General features: G+C 36.8%; 1 protein-coding gene across 7 annotated transcripts in view; it reads right to left on the reverse strand.

Annotated features, from left to right (window-relative positions):
- IFT88 (intraflagellar transport 88) overlaps positions 1 to 17,949 on the reverse strand; it is a 136,059-nt gene that overhangs the window by 43,431 nt on the left and 74,679 nt on the right. For all 7 annotated transcript variants that reach the window (XM_025462759.3, XM_035719805.2, XM_025462752.3 and 4 more), the window contains exons 17-20: positions 16,527 to 16,713; positions 14,659 to 14,767; positions 11,430 to 11,580; positions 10,775 to 10,890 (exon numbers count right to left, since the gene is read on the reverse strand). In XM_025462759.3, coding sequence (XP_025318544.1) covers positions 10,775 to 10,890; positions 11,430 to 11,580; positions 14,659 to 14,767; positions 16,527 to 16,713 — 563 coding nt within the window. The remainder of the gene's footprint in view (positions 1 to 10,774; positions 10,891 to 11,429; positions 11,581 to 14,658; positions 14,768 to 16,526; positions 16,714 to 17,949) is intronic.

Consider the following 17,949-nt stretch of genomic DNA (forward strand, 5'->3'; position numbering starts at 1 on the left):
TATGGCTGAATAATATACTCCATTGCATGTGTACAACCACATTTTGTTGCTTATCCATTCATCAGTGATGGTTGTTTCCACCTTTTGGCTATTGCGAAAAATGCTGTGGATATGCATGTACAAATATCTTTTTGAGTCTCAGCTTTCAATTCCTTAGTATACACCTACAAGCTGAATTGTGGGATCATATGGTAATTCTAAGGATAGCCTTCTGAGGAACCACCAAATACTTTTCCATAAAAAAACACCACTTTAAAATTGAACACCAATAAAAAATTAATTTATTAAAAAAAAAAAAACACCACTTTAGGCACTTGGGTGGCTCAGTGATTGAGTGTCTGCCTTTGGCTCAGGTCGTGATCCAAGGAGTCCTGGGACAGAGTCCTACATCGGGCTCCCTCTGCATCCCCCACCCCCTAATGCACTCTCTCAGATAAGTAAATAAAATCTTTATATATATAAAAAAAGTCTTAGCTCTCAGGCCATTAAAAAAAAAACAGGCAATGGGTGGTAATGGGTAGTTGCTGACTCCTACTTTATTTAAAATTTTTTTAAAAAAGATTTTCTTTATTTATTCATGAGAGACACACGGGGGGGGGGGGAGGGCAGAGACACAGGCAGAGGGAAAAGCAGGCTCCAGGCAGGGAGCCCGACATGGACTCGATCCTGGGACCCCAGGATCACGCCCCAGGCTGAAGGTGGTGCTAAACCGCCGAGCCACTGGGGCTGCCCTATTTTTAAAATTTTAAAAGATTTTATTTAAATTCTAGTTAACATACAGTGTTATATTAGTTTCAGGTATACAACAGAAGATTCAACACTTCCACACATGACCTGGTGCTCATCATAACAAGTGCACTGCTTAATCACCATCACCTATTTAACACACTGCCCTGCCCATCTCCCCTCTGCTAACAATCAGCTTGTTCTCTATAGTTAAAAGTCTGTTTCTTCCTTTGCTTCTCTTTTTTCCCTTTGCTTATTTGTTTTGTTTCTTAAATTCCACATGTAAGTGAAATCATATGGTATTAGTCTTTCTCTGACTGGCTTATTTCACTTACCATTATATTCTCATTGCAAATGGCAAGATTTTATTTTGTTGGCTGAATAATATTCCAGTGTACGTACACACACACACACAGTTTTCTTTTTTTTAATTTTTTTAAAATTTTTTTTATTTATGATAGAGAGAGAGAGAGAGAGGCAGAGACACAGGCAGAGGGAGAAGCAGGCTCCATGCACCAGGAGCCCGATGTGGGATTCGATCCCGGGTCTCCAGGATTGCGCCCTGGGCCAAAGGCAGGCGCCAAACCACTGCGCCACCCAGGGATCCCCACACACAGTTTTCTTTATCCAGTCATCAGCTGATGGACATTTGGGCAGTCTCCATAATTGGCTATTGTAAATAATGTTGCTATAAATATCAATATGCAAATATCCCTCTGACTTATTATTTTTGCATTCTTTGGGTAAATACCTAGTAGTGTGATTGCTGAATCATAGGGTAGTTCCATTTTTAACGTTTTGAGGAACCTCTATATTATGTTCTACAGTGTTTGAATCAATTTGCATTTCCACCAATAGTGCAAGAGGGTTCCTCTTCCTCCACATTCTAGCCAACACCTGTTATTTCTTGTGTTGTTGATTTTTAGCCATTCTGATAGATATGAGGAGATATCTCATTGTGGTTTTGAGTTGCATTTCTCTGATAAGTGATGGGCATCTTCTCATGTGTCTGTTGGCCATCTGTATGTCTTCTCTGGAGAAATGTTTGTGCATGTCTTCTGCCCATTTTTTAATTGGATTTGTTTTTTGGGTGTTGAGTTTTATAAGTTCTTTACATATTTTGGACACTAACCTTTTATTGGACAGGTCATTTATCTTCTTCCACTCTACAGGCTGTCTTTTAGTTTTGTTGATTGTTTATTTCACAGTGTAGAAACTTTTTGTTTTGATGTAGCCACAATAGTTTATTTTGCTTTTGTTTCCCTTGCCTCAGAAGATGTATCTAGTAAGAAACTGCTATGGCTGATGTCAAAGAGCTGTGCTCTCTTACTGCCTGTGCTCTCTTCTAGGATTTTTATGGTCTCATGTCTCACATTTATGTCCTTAATCCATTTTGAGTTTATCTTTGTGTATGGTGAAAGAGAATGGTCCAGTTTCATTCTTCTGCATGTGGCTGTCAAGTTTTCCCAACACCGTCTCTGTTTTCCCAACACAGTGTCTTGTTGAAGAGACTGTCTTTTCCCCATTGGATATTCATTCCTGCTTTGTTGAAAATTAATTGACCATATAATTGTGAGCTCTTTTTCTATTCTTTCCCATTGATCTTTGTGTATATTTCTGTGTCAGTACTGTACTGTTTTCTATTCTTTCCCATTGATCTTTGTGTATATTTCTGTGTCAGTACTGTACTGTTTTGATTACTACACTCTGTAACATAACCTAAAGCCTGGAATTGTGATCCTTCCACCTTTGCTTTACTTTTTCAAGATTGCTTTGGCTATTTGGGGTCTTTTGCGGTTTCATACAGATTTTAGGACCGTTTCTTCTAGTTCCGTGAAGAAGGCTATTGGTATTTTAATAGGGATTGCATTAAATGTGTAGATTGCTTTGGGTAGTATCGATATTTTAATGGTATTTGTTCTTCCCATCCATGAGCATGGAATAGCTTTCCATTTCTCTGTATCCTCTTCAGTTTTGTAGTGTTCAGAGTACAGGTCTTTACAATTTTGGTTAAGTTTCTTCCTAATTTTATTATTTTTAGTGTGATTGTACATAGGACTAATTCCTTAATTTCTCTTTCTGTTGGTTCATTCTTCGTGTATAGATTTCTGTACGTTGGTTTTGTATCCTGCTACTTTATTGAACTCCTGTATCAGTTCCAGCAGTTTTTTGACAAAGTTTTTTTGTTTTTTTTTTTTTTTGGTTTCTACACAGAATATCCTGTCATTAGCAAACAGTGAAAGTTTCCTTGCCAATTTGGATGCCTTTTATTTCTTTTTTTTGTCTGACTGCTGTGGCTAAGACTTTATGCTGAATCAAAGTTGTGAGAGTGGACATCCCTGTCTTATTCCTGACTGTAGAGGAAAAGCTGTCAGTTTTTCTCCACTTAAGATATTAGCTGTGGGTTTTTCATATGTGGTCTTTATTATGTTGAAGTATGTTGCCTCTAAACCTACGCTATTGAGGATTTTTATCAGGAATGGATGTTGTACTTTGTCAAATGCTTTTTCTGCATCTATTGAAGTGGTCACATGATTTTTATCTTTTCTCTTATTAATGTAATATATCATGTTGATGTGCAAATATTGAACCATCTTTGCAAACCAGGAATAAATCTCACTTCATTGTGGTGAATATATTTTTTTATGTGTTGTTGGACTTGGCTTGTGAGCATTTCGTTGAGGACTTTTGCATCTATGTTCAACAAGAGATACTGGCCTTTAGTTCTTTTTCAGTGTTGTCTTCATCTGGTTTTGGTATCAAGGTAAAGCTGGGCTCACAGAATGAATTTGGAAGTCTTCCTTTCATTTCTATTTTTTGGAGTATTTTGAGAGAATGGGTATTTACTCTTCTTTAAATATTTGGTAGAATTTGCTCGTGAAGTCATCTGGTCCTAAAGTTTTGTTTGTGGGGAGTTTTTGACTACTGACTCAATTTCCTGGCTGGTTATACTGGTTTCTTCCGATTTTCTATTTCTTCCTATCTTAGTTTTGGTAACTTAATATGTTTCCGGGAATTTATGACTTCTAGGTTGTCCAATTTGTTGGTATATAGTTTTTCTGAATATTCTCTGATAACTATTTCTGTGGTGTTGGCTGTTATTTATCCTCTCTCATTTGTGACTTTACTGATTTAAGTCTTTCCTTTTTATCTGGATAAGCCTGGCTAGAGGTTTATAAAGTTTTTTCAAAGAACCAACTCCTAGTTTCATTGATCTGTTCTATTGAGTTTTTAAAGTATCTGTATAATTTATTTCTGTCCTAATCTTCATTATTTCTCCCCTCTGTTGGTTTTAGTTTTTTTTTTTTTTTAAGATTTTATTTATTTATTTAATGAGAGACACAGGCAGAGGGAGAAGCAGCTCCACACAGGGAGCCCAATGTGGGACTTGATGCTGGGGCTCCGGGATCACGCCCTGGGCCAAAGGCAGATGCTCAACCGCTGAGCTCACCCAAGCACCCGTGGTTTTAGGTTTTATTTGTTGTTCTTTTTTCTAGCTCCTACAGGTGTGAGGTTACATAGTTCACTTGAGATTTTCCTTGCCTCAAGGAAGGTTTTGGGGCCTTGTGTTTTCATTTTCAATTGTTTGCATGTACTTTCAAAATTTCTTCTTTATGTCCTGGTTGACCCATTCATTGTTTAGTAGCATGTTGTTTAACCTCCATGTATTTGTGGTCTTTCCAGATTTTTTCCTGTGGTTGACTTCTACTTTCATAGTGTGTTAGTCAGAAAAGGTGCATGGTATGATGTCAATCTTCTTGAATTGGCTGAGGCCTGCATTGTGGTCTACCATGTGATCTATGTTGGAGAATGTTCTATGTGCACTTGAAAAGAATGTATATTCTGCTGTTGTAGGATAGAGTATTCTGAATATATCTGTTAAATAATCTGTTCCCAAGTGTTGTGCAAAGCCACTGTTTCCGTGTTGGTTTTGTTTGGATAATCTGTCCTTTGATGTAAGTGGGGTGTTAAAGTCCCCTACTATGATTATATTATCATCAGTTAGTTCCTTTATGTTTGTTATTGCTTTATGTATTTTGAGTGCTCCTATGGTGGGTCCATAACTATTTATACAATTGTTATATCTTCTTTTGGATTGTCCCTTTTGTAATTATTTAGTGTCCTTCTTTGTCTCTTGTCACAGCTTTTGTTTTAAAGTCTAGTTTGTCCAATATAAGTATTGTTACTCCAGCTTTCTTTTGACATCCATTTGCATAGCAGATGTTTCTCTATCCCCTCGCTTTAAATCTACAGGTGTCTTTAGATCTAAAATGAGTTTCCTGTAGGCAGCATATGGAGGGGTATTGTTTTTTTGTTTGTTTTTTAACCGTTCTGACACCCTATGTCTTCTGGAGCATTTAGTAATTTACATTTAAAGTAATAATTGATAGATATATATTTATTGCTATTTTATTACTTGTTTTGCAGTTGTTTCTAGAGATTTTCTCTGATTCTTTCTTATCTTTCCTGGTTTGGTTTTCTTTAGTAATATGTTTGGATTTCTTTCTCTTTATTCTTTGCATATTTATTAGTAGTTTTGATTTGTGGTTATCATTAGCTTGTATTTGGCATCTTCTGCATGATGATTGTTCAAATTTCAACCCATTCTTTAAATCTTTCCTCCCCTTGTTTTAGGTATATGGTGTCATATTTTACATCCCTTTGTGAGTTCCTTGAATGATTTCTTTTTTTTTTTTAATTTTTATTTATTTATGATAGTCACAGAGAGAGAGAGAGAGAGGCGCAGAGACACAGGCAGAGGGAGAAGCAGGTTCCATGCACCGGGAGCCCGATGTGGGATTCGATCCCGGGTCTCCAGGATCGCGCCCTGGGCCAAAGGCAGGCGCCAAACTGCTGCGCCACCCAGGGATCCCCCTTGAATGATTTCTTATAGAAACATTCATTTTCACTGCTTTTGTGTCTCCTACTTTCTTATTATCACTTCTGGTCTTTCTTTTCCACTCAGAGAATCCCCTTTAGTATTTCTTGCAGGGCTGGTTTAGTGGTCATGAACTCCTTTAGTTTTTGTCTGTGAAACTATTTCTCCTTCTATTTTGAATATTAGCCTTGCTGGATAGAGTATTCTTGGTGGCATATTTTTCCCATTCAGCACTCTGAATATATCATGCCACTCTCTTCTGGCTTGGAGAGTTTCTGCTGAAAAATCTGCTGATAGCCTTATGGCTTTTCCCTTATAAGTAACTGTCCTCTTTTGTCTTGCTGCTTTTAAGATTCTCCCTTGTCACTATATTTTCCCAGTTTAATTAAAATATGTCTTGGTGTGGCTCTGCTTTTGTTGATTTTGATGGGGATTCTCTGTGCCTTCTAGATCTGGATATGTTTCCTTCCTCAGATTAGGAAAGTTTTCAGTTATTGTTTCTTCATATAAAATTTCTGCCCCCTCTTCTCTTTCTTCTTCTTCTGGGACTCTCATAATATGAATGCTATTATGTCTGATGGAGCCACTGAGGTCCCTAAGTCTATTTTTATTTTGCATAATCCTTTCTCTCTTTTGTTCAGTTTCATTGCTTTCCATTACTCTGTCTTCTAGGTCACTAATTTGTCCCTCTGCTTCTAGCCTGTTGTTCATCGCATCAAGTGTGTTTATTGCACTCTTCATCTCTGATTCTTTTTTTAACTCTTTTATCTCTGTGGTAAGGGTCTCATTGATGTCTTTTACTCTTTTCTCAGATCCAGTGAGTATCTTTACGATCACTGCGTTAAATGCTGCATTAGGCATATTATTCATATCTGTTTCACTTAGATCTCTATCTCTGGCCTTACCCTGTTCCTTCATTTGGGATAAATTCCTCTGTCTTTTCATTTTGTCTAAGTCTCTGCATGTTTCTGTGTGCTAGAAAAAGCAGTTGTGTCTCTTGTTCATGAACCTTATGACCTTATGAAGAAGAGTTCATGTAGTGCCCAGGGCCTGGTTCTTCAGGGAACATTTCCAGAGTGTACGGTGTGTGCTCTGGCTGCTCTACCTTCAGGCTAGTCATCTGCAAAGACTTTCCCTGCCTACTGTGGGCACTGTTCGGTCCCTGGCCTGAAGGTGATAAATTTTAACTAGGTATATTCTGGTCTGCTTGTGAAATAAGATTTGTCATCACCTCCACCAGAACTGAGGCCCTGCAAAACTGGTTGGGAGATGGGATGTGGGCATGGGATTGTGCTGGTTTTCTTAGGGAGGGGGCCTGCCATGCTGGGGCTGGGGTAAGCCAATCTTAGAAGGGCATTTCTACCAGAGCACCAAGGGGTGGGGCTTAGCGTAAGCAAGTTAGGTAGCCAGTGTCAGTGCTGTGCTGCTTCCTGTAGGAGGCCCTGTGCTTATACTGAGGTGAAGGAAGTGTTGCTGGCCAGCTCCTTTTTCCTGGAGAGTCCTCTCCGTGAATGCTGCCTTTCAGGGACATGCTCTGAGAAGGCAAATAACCTCCTCACTATGTGCCTTAGGCACTCTTTAGATCGTTTTTTCCACACTGTACGGCCCTGGGTAGTTTGCCTGCTTTCTTTCCAAGAGCAGTCCAGCCCTCTGACACTTAAAACTTCAGGCTTTAAGCACCTCTGGTTGCAAGAACTCACAAAACTCAGCCCCTTTCACTTTCCAAGCCAATGGCTATACGGAAATATTCCCTTTGTGCATTCCTGTGTGCTCCCCCTTCTCTCATCCTTCTCTGCAACCCTGGTTCCCTCCCCTGTACAGCAGCCAGGATCTATTTCTCCCAGAAGCCAGGCTCTGTTTCTCCCCTAAACCACATCTCTATACATCTTAGATTCTTCAGTGTGGCTTCTTCATTACTTGAAGTTGTGGTGTCTTCTGCCAGTCTTCAGGTTGATTTCTGGGGTATTTTGGATTATTTGATAGTTATCTAGTTGTATTCCTATGATGAGGCAAACCTAAGCATCTTACTTTGCTGCCATTTCTGCCTTACTCCATTCTTGAAGGATAGTTTTGCTAGATATAGACTTCTTGGCTGACAGTTTTTTATTTTAGCACTTCGTATCATCTTGCTGTTTTTTGGCCTCCAAGATTTCTGGGAAATCTGTTAATCTGAGGATCTCTTTTACACGATAAATAACTTTTTTCTTGTTGCATTTAAGAGTCTTTGTCTTTTGACAGTTTTATTTTTTTAATTTTTTTATTTTTTTGACAGTTTTATTATAATGTGCCTTGATGTAGGTCTCTTTAAGTTATTCCAACTTTAAAATCATTGAGTTTATTGGAATTTTAGATTCATGTCTCTCCTCAAATTTTGCAAGTTTCAGTCACCGTATCTTGAGTCACTCTGCTCCGTTCTCTATCTCTTCTCCCTTTGGAACTTCTATAGGGTGTATATGGGTCTGCTTGGTTGTATCCCATATTTATTATATTCATAATCAATATTAAGAAACAATTTCCAGTGCATGAAATTCTCTAATAATGAGATTATATTAAATGGACTAGTTATGACTAAGATTTCTTGATGTTTTAAGACATGATTTTTGGATAAAGAGAAATAGGAACCAATAGTATATATAAGCTTAACACATTTGCCAAAAATATCAGATTACTAAGAACCATAAACATCTAAGAAATACAGCAAAGTGAGGAGTTTCTACAGTAAAGGAACACCAATGATTGGTCATGTAGTTCAACTCAACTATATGCCAACTACTCTGGGATATGTAAGAGCTATGTGACATAAGAACCAATAAACCAACCAATTTATATTTTTAAAAAATTACCTAACACAAATTCCACACAGATATCAATCAAATTATTAAGCATTCCTTTATCATTTAAATGATTCAAAGTCACATTTAATGTTAAAATTCAATTTGGCCAATACAAAACAGACCTCTCCACTGCCCCCAAAGCTTAAATTTTAATGTAGAGGTAGAATTTCCCCGACAAAAAGACAGCATATAAAAAAAGAGAAAAAGTGGAAGTTAGATGTATGGTACAGAAAATAAATGCTCAAACGCACACTGAATGTCTCTGTCACACAGACAGAAGGAGATGAAAACGGGTGGGAAGAGAAAGTAAATGAACCAGAAAGCACAAAAAGGGAGATATTTAGGGAGTTCCTAGAAAAGACTTCTCTATTTTCTGGGAAATTTAAGTTTAAAATAGAGAGATTGAGGAGATCTGTGAGGGATAGGAAGGGCAGTTACTTAGGACCACTTAAGACTGATGAATAAAAATAAATAAATAAAGATTGATGAGTAGTGTTCACAAAATATTTATCTGTATGGCATCAACCCATCTCGTTACATAATTTATGTCCAGTAGTGCTTCCCATGCTATGTATAAGTATGGGAATAAATGGTTGGATTAACCCATGAACTGAAATGTATTGGACAGATGGGGTGGTAAAACAAGAGAAAAAGTAACCAAGTAAGCAAGAAATGGAACAGATGTGATCATTTAAGCAGCTTAGAAAAAAATAGGCTCAGAACTAATGCCAGGAGACACTAAGACTGTAAGAGAAAGGAAGGTCAAAAGATTGGAGGTCTTACCAAAGAAAGGCATACTGGAAAGTAGGTTGTATGGAAGTTGGAAAGAGAGGAGGTTATGTTCAGACAAGTGGATATTAATGAGATTTTATTGGTATAAATGGCTGGGTGATAAACAGAATCCGGTAAGATGTAGATGGCTGAATTGCAGAGGAGGTAAAGATCAATGAAGTTAGGGAAGTTGGGCTCCCTGGGTGGTGCAGCAGTTTGGCGCCTGCCTTTGGCCCAGGGTGTGATCCTGGAGACCCGGGATCGAATCCCACGTCGGGCTCCCGGTGCATGGAGCCTGCTTCTCCCTCTGCCTATGTCTCCTATGTCTCTGCCTCTCTCTCTTTCTCTCTGTGTGTGACTATCATAAATAAATTTTAAAAAAAAATAAAAAAATAAAAAAAGAAGTTAGGGAAGTTAAATTTGTGAAACTAGATGACTGATGGCATAGAGAGAAAGAGTATGAAATAGACTAGGTAAGAGAATGACTATGTGGTCAATATATAACATCCACAAACAGGAGACAAGGATGGAATAGTGGCAGATGGAGCCTCAAAGTAGGAATGGTGTTACATGAGCTAATGGGCTAAGGCTAGGGGTATTAGTATTAAGTGTAATAAAAAGTTACATTGTTATTACCTATGTAGCTTTAGTCCCAAGCAAACTTAAAACTATCCCTTAGTATTGGTGATTAGTTTTATAATTCTCAAAATATTTATGTGATTTAAGAGATTAAATGACATTAAATTTTATGATGTTAGCTTCATTAAGCTAACAAATTAATTGTCTGGGGGTGCCTGAGTAGCTTGGTCAAGTAAGTGTCTGCCTTTGGCCTGGGTCATGATCCCAGAGTCCCAAGATTGAGCCTGTGTCAGACTCCTTGCTCGGTGGGGAGTATGCTTCTCACCCTGACCCTCCCCCTTCTCATGCTATCTCTTTCACTCCCTCTCTCTCAAATAAATAAATATATTTTTAAAAAATTACCTAACACAAATTCCACACAGACGTCAATCAAATTATTAAGCATTCCTTTATCATTCAAATGATTCAAAGTCACATTTAATGTTAAAATTCAATTTGGCCAATACAAAACAGACCAGAATTTTTCAATTATTTTCGAATCAGGCATGTATAAAACATTTAGATATGAACTTAGAGACAGCTTTAAAGTTTTTAATATACAATGTAAATTGATTATAAACTGAAATCAATACAACTTATTTCTAGTAGGACTCTTTCAGAAATGAAACCTTGTCCTAGGACCAAGTCAGTAATTTTCTATTTGATAATGATATAATATTTGTTTGCTGAAATGTGAATAAGAAAAATACATAAAGAAAAGTACCTTAAGAAAGGTATTTTTAAAATATTTTTGCATAAAAGAGTAATATATTTATCATAATAAAGACCAAGTAAAATGGAACACCATTCAAGAAAATGGAAATACATGGATGCTCATTAATATTTGCTCATGAATGTAATATGTTTATCAGATTCTAATTTAGGGATATAATAAAATCCCAACACAAGACATTTAAGTAACATGAAATCAGAATAATTAACTTACTGTATAAGAGAAGCTCTTTCAAAGTATTGAATGGCTTTTTCACAAAACTGGGTGTCAATGTAATAGGCTCCAAGCCACTCAATGACTTCAATGTTAGAGGGGAAATACCTGTAAGACTGGAAAAAATGAGGAATGTGACAATACAACATCAGTGGCAACATATAATTCATATCTCAACATTTTACCCACTGAATGGATTAATTTATCCAATGTGAAGTTTATTAGCAAAAAAGTATGAGCTGTCATAAGCACTTTATAAGTTTTGAAACTATATGATTGAGAAAATTTAACATTTGATATATTTTTAAATTACGTATCAGTAGCTTTTTGATGTAGACAGATGATGAGTTAAATAGGTAACAGAATTAACAAAGGGATGAAAATCATGATCAAGGAATCATGTATCAAAAATCATGTATCAAAAAAAATCATGTATCAAGGAATCATGTATCAAAAGTACATTGTTTCAACAATGTACTTTAAATTTTTAAAAAATTAATAAAAAAACTAATAGTAAACAAATGCTTTATTTATTTTAAATCATTATTCATTTAAAAACTAGTAATTATTTCTAAATTTTAAAAATTGAAAGCCTTGCTGTTTTATAACAATGCATAAAAACTAAAAAGTAGATAGAAAATAAGATTACACCTACCTCATAGTAATATTGAAATGCTTGGGATTTATCTCCTTCGCTATCATATAGTTCTCCTAGTTTAGACAAAGCTCTAGAATCAGTTGGAACAACACTGATTAATTGCATTAACCATTCAATAGCTTGATGAGGATCTTCCATTAATTCATATCTTGGACAATTTTAGTTAAGGATAACACAGTTATTCTAGATTCACTGATCAATAAGGAAACCTAAAACAACATTACAGCAAAAATATTCTTAGCCTATAGTAATGTGCTATTTAATACTATTTACTCTGGATTTCTTCAGGGATGCAGATGGAAAGTGGAACACTGTAACATTCATGTTCCCTATATACCTTGCTTTTTCCTTTTGCTTCATTACTATCCACTAAGATCAACTCCCAAACTTCCAGGAGAATTAACAGTTAGCTCTTTTATTCAAAGCACTGTCCAAAATTTGTCCTTAATAAAAATGCCTGAAAGTTGTGTTCAATTATTGTACCTCTCTTAATATGTTCAACATATTAAGGGAAGAGTTTCCATGTATTTTCCTGAGTTTTCCCTAATTAGATTATAAACTCCAAATAGAGAGTTCTCTTTTTTTGTAGCTTTTGTGCCTAGTAAATCCTCTGCATACACTCAAATAATTTATTCCCCCCAACACTTATCGACTATTTATTTTTATATTAAATGTCTGTGAAATGAGAGTATTCCAACCCAAAAGTTTTATTGAAAAAGAAGAATCTTCTAGGGTTTTTGTTTTGTTTTGTTTTTTTGTTTAGATTTTATTTATTTGAGAGAGAGAGAGTGAGAGAGAGCGTGCACAAGCAGGGGGAGAGGCAAAAAGAGAGGGAGAAGTAGACTCCCTGCTGAGCAGGGAGCCTGAGTCAGGGCTTGATCCCAGGACCCTGAGATCATGATCTAAGCTCTAGTTAGATGTTTAACCAACTGAGCCACCCAGGTGCCCCAAGAATCTTCTGTTTTTAATGGTGACAAATGTGATACCATAAGAGAAGCATAAAAATAAGGAAATACATTCAAACAGCCTTAAACATATCAATTGCTTAACTGAATCCAAACTGATCATGAACTGGGCAGTATTAGATTATTACAGTGGCAATTTCAGAGAGATCAAATAGACAAAAAAACAAAAAAGCTAAAAGGAGTAAGCATGAAACCATCTGCTTGAAAAATGACTTTTACCTAAAAAAATGTTTTATGTGCTGTAACAAAAGTAGAGCAGATTGTACTTAAAATTATCAATGGTATACATGATAACATACTTTTCCCTAATATTATCTGTATAAAATTTATATCAAGATAATGCTAACTTCGGGGCAGCCCAGGTGGCTCGGTGGTTTAGCGCCGCCTTCAGCCCAGGGCCTGATCCTGGAGACCCAGGATCGAGTCTCATGTCAGGCTCCCTGCATGGAGCCTGCTTCTCCCTCTGCCTGTGTCTCTGCCTCTCTCTCTCTCTGTCTCTCTCATGAATAAATTAAATTAAATTAAATTAAATTAAATTAAATTAAATTAAAAGATGATGCTAACTTAAAAACCTACAAAAGATTTTAACCTTGGGGTTCATGGGTGGCTCCGTTAGGTGACTAACTCTTGATTTTTGCTTAGGTCATAATCTCATGGTCATGGGGTTGAGCCCCTGTTGAGCTCCCCAGTCAGTAGGGAGTCTGTTTCTTTCTCTCTTCTTCTGCCCACTCCACTCATGTAAGCACCTGTGCATTCTCTCCCCAAAGATAAATAAATAAAATCTTTAAAAAAAGGAGGGAGAGAGATTTTAACTTTTCCTGGGGCACCTGGGTGACGCAGTTAATTAAGCATCCGACTCAATAAAGTTGTATGCTGGGTTCTGCGCTGTGTGTGGAGTCTGCTTGAGTTTCCCTCTTCCTCTCCCTGAGCCCCTCTCCACTGTGCACACTTCCTCATCCATGTGCGTGCTCTCTCAAATAAATAAAATCTTAAAAAAAAAGACATTTTAACCCTTCCCAAATATTGTGTGAAAGCTTACTATTTTTAAAATAAGGAAGGAAAATGTTTTTCAAATACTGTCAAAGGCATTAAGAACATTAACAAATTTCTGCTTTTTCAACCAAAGGCAAGGAAAAAAAAAACCCAAACTAAAGAAAGACAGGAGTTGTAGAAGAAATTGACACAGGAGGAATGCTTTCTATTTCAACATTCCCCAGAGTTCTAAACATAATACTGGCACATAGAGCACACAGTCAATAAATAAGTGACTGACGAATGAATGGAATGAATGAGTGAATTCATATAAACTACTGGCTAATTCTGTAGAGTAAAGGTGTTTAAAGAGTTATACTCATTAAACTCACTGGTCAGCTAAAATAATTAAGACAAATTAACCAAACTCAATCAGCAATACTAATCAGTAATTAGCATTATTTTTCTTTTATTTTTTTTTTTTTTTTTTTTTTTTTTTTTTTTAAATTTTTTTTTTTTATTTATTCATGATAATCACAGAGAGAGAGACAGAGGCAGAGACACAGGCAGAGGGAGAAGCAGGCTCCATGCACCCGGAGCCCGACGTGGGATTCGATCCCGGGCCTCCAGGATCACGCCCTGGGCCAAAGGCAGGCGCCAAACCGCTGCGCCACCCAGGGATCCCTATTTTTCTTTTAAATAGTAAGTTACTGTTCCAGAAATACTCTTCAAGACTCAGAGTTAAAACATTCTAAAGTATCTAATCCACAGTCAGTAAATAGCTTTTATGTATTAAACATATTATACTCAATTATTTCAATTATTAATTCCAAAAATTAAGAAATAATAGTTTTAACCTTTAAATAATTCCTTTTATAATGCAAATGATCTTTTAAAACGGGATCATCCAAAAAACAAACTCTTAACTATAGAAAACAAACAGATGGCTACCAGAGGGGAAATTGGTGAGGGGATGGGGGAAATAGATTATGAGCATTAAGGAGGGCACTTATCATGATGAGTACTGAGTAATATAATAGAATTGTTGAATCACTATGTTATACCCCTGGAACTAACTTGTGTTATTAACACTAGTGTGTTAACTATACTGGAATTAAAATAAAAAAAATAAAACAGCATCACTCAAATAATATTTTTATCACATATTAATCTGATAGGTTTTAAAATACTATCCTCATCAGTTACTTCATTGGCTAAGGTTATTTAATGATTGGTACCCAATCGCCAAATGAATTAACAACTGTCCTCAAGTTTTTCACGTAAGATACACATTTGCTATCTGGTAAAGAACTTGGGCACTGTTTCTCAGGATTGTGTGAAGTTTCAGGAAACAATCCAAAGCTTCATCGAGCCGGTTTAGCCTCTTATAGGTAAGGCCTTAGAAAGAAGACAGAGAAAAGCTATAAGCATTATTACTGGTAGTAATTTTCTCAAAGTCACAGAATAAATCCTTAAATATTATGTAATATTCATCCAAAAGAGAAAATAAGTAGATTTTTTTAAAAAAAGAATAAGGTGGGGGACGGGATTTCTCACTAATGTTTGGGAGACACCAAAACATGCTATAATGGTCTAGAGATTGTAAAGTGTGGGAGGGGGACAGGAAAAGACAAACACATCAGTAGAATACATTGTTCAGAAACTGACTCAGTTACAGAATTTAGTTAATGGGCATTAAACTCAATGGGGACTATGGGACTAGTAAACGGTGTCAGGACATTTGACTACACATGAAACGAAAAATGTAGATTCCTATTATGAATACATTAAAAACATTTTAAAACTAAACAAAAAACAATGATATAAAAGAATGAAAAGAAAATATAGGAAAATGATTTTATAATCTTGGGGAAGGGAAGGGCTTCATAAAGTAATAAACAAATGAAGCCACAAATTTTCAAAAAGTCAAATTTGACTATATAAAAATAAACTGTTTGACAAAAGAAATTACAGTTAAAAGTCAAGCAATGGACTAGGAAAATTACTTAAAACTTATATGGAGAACAAATAAATATATATCTAGCCAAGAAATCTCCTGCATTAGGCTTTTAGTATTCACTTCCCTCTGCCAGTATAGCTCTTTTCCAAGTTACTGGAATAGTCATATTTTTCTTTCTTCCAACATGACTTTAAACTCTCCTGGACTCTGTCTAAAACTGCTAATTCCTCCCTGCCTCCTTTCCTCCCAACCTAGCAAGTTCTTCTTTTCGCCTCTGGCAGGAGATTAAAGACCTCTTCTGGGGGAGAAAGGATCCAACTGGCTAACCGGCAGTTCCCCAACAACACAGATCGGACAGATGGCCCTGTGGCAGGGTGCTAGGGCATCATTTCACTTGTGGCCTCAGGTATCCCATTCAGCTTTTAGCTGCAAACTCCTAAGTGAGAGGAGACAGGCCAGGATCATCAAACACCTGAGGCAAGTTTGTAACATGAAACATAGAGGATAAAACAAACAAGCAAACCAAAAAAAGCAAAACACACCTATGCAAAGAGAAGAAAACTTCAAAAGAAATTTAATTAATATCCTATGAGATAAGACATTGCATCAACAAGTTTGCCACAGTGCAAACTCATGAACAGGAAGAAATGACACCGATTTCAGATGACTTCTGACAGGCAGGGAAGGGAATAAGATGGTGGTACGCCTCTAGGTCTTATAACATTTTGTTTATGAAAAATACCTGATGTGAATATGACAAAATGTTCAAGTGTGTTAAATATAGTTGGGAGGAACATGCATATTTATTTATTCATATTTTTTTATGTTTGAAATTGATAATTAAAAAGGGAAGAAAATGGGTTTTTTCCCCACCTATCAGTCTGGCAAAAGTTAAAAATATCCAATATCAAAGGGAATCTGAGAACTCAGTCTCATAGACTATGGTAGCACATAAATTGGAAAACTCTTTCGGAGGGCAAGAGACAACATCTATCCAAATTCTACATGTGCATTACTTTGGAATAATTAATTCCATTAAAAATAATCTATGATCCAAGAACCTTCTTTTCAATTTTTTGTTACAAGGAAGTCAACTCTATAATGAATTGGAGCTCTTTAAGCCAATTTAAAAAAAGAAAAGAGAAAAAAGTTGTAAAAGAGAAAAACAAAAAAAGCAGTTTTGCCTGTTTTACTTACCAATATTATAAAGTGCTTCAGTACAAGAAGAATCATTTCTTAGAGCCTCTTTATAGAATTCAGCTGCCTTCTCATAATCACCATTTGCAAAAACTGTATTCCCTTTATTAGTCAGAGCTGAAGGATTATATCTATCAGAATTCACAGCTAAATCTGCATAGCTGCTGGCTTGTGCAAATTCATTTTCCTAAATAAAGTACAAAACATACACAAATTACTTGGGAGTTCATCAAATATCTTTTCTGACTGTTCTGGATTATATATAGACATATAAACAGATTTTCTGAGATTACAAATATGATAAACAGAAGTATTTTGCATATCTTGGTCTTTTTTTTTTTTAAGATTTTATTCATTTATTCATGAGAGACACACACAGAGAGAGAGGCAGAGACATAGGCCGAGGGAGAAGCAGGCTCCATGCAAGGAGCCCAATGTGAGACTCGATCCCAGGACTCCAGGATTGCGCCATGGGCCAAAGGCAGGCGCCAAACTGCTGAGCCACCCAGGGATCCCCCCCATATCTTGGTCTTGATAGGCTTATTCTACAAAAGATCTTTGATCAGCAAGCTTTTTTAACTCCCTAAGTTTCTTATGACTGACTTCTTCATAGTCTCATGGTTTGAATAACAACACTATTTACAATGCCCAAATTTCACATCACAACTGTAGTACCATGCTTCCCAAACCTAAAGCTACTTTTTTTTTTTTTTTTTTTGGCTAAAGCTCTTAAATGGCTATAAAGGCATCACTATCTTTTCTGCTATTCAATTAAATTGGTTGCGTCATCTACTAGGACTTGCATTTCTAGCAATGAATTGTCTCCTCTCTGTCACCTCTGCCAAATGCTCCATCAGGACCTTGCATTGTTCACTTAAGCTGCATGGACCTCTCAATTCTTCAATAGCATGGTATTTGTGCTGTGTCAGCTTGCCAGATTTTCTTGAATCCAGATTTTCTTGAATCCCCATCCCCCCTTTATCTAGAGTTGGCTGAAAGGAACTTGTAGGACACATGGAATGCAGACACGAAGCAGCAGCTTTTACTCTCCAAAGGTCTGTTTCTGGTCATCAGTGGCAGAACTGATGCAAGAAATGCCTATGGATTCCAAACTGTCCTCATTCACTCTGACTCCACATCTGGGTCTTCTTTCCAACTGTGTTGTCCTTGCTGACTGCAGTAACCCAAATCCCTGATGCGGCTTGGCTCTGGACCCATAGAGGAGGCAGTCGTGCAGAGGCAACTGCTTTCCAGAGGCCTCTTCATGAAGGTCCCCCTCTGAGTGGCTGATGGACATGCTTGGCCACTCACTCACTGATTGGTGATCCCTTCGCAAATCCCCTGACCCTCCTTCTGCACCTTCACCTCCATCACTCTGCTACTACGTAAGTTCTAGTTCCCATATCCCTTCACCCATAACACT

The sequence above is a fragment of the Canis lupus genome, chromosome 25, assembly GCF_003254725.2.
Source record: "Canis lupus dingo isolate Sandy chromosome 25, ASM325472v2, whole genome shotgun sequence".
NCBI classification, from domain to species: domain Eukaryota; kingdom Metazoa; phylum Chordata; class Mammalia; order Carnivora; family Canidae; genus Canis; species Canis lupus.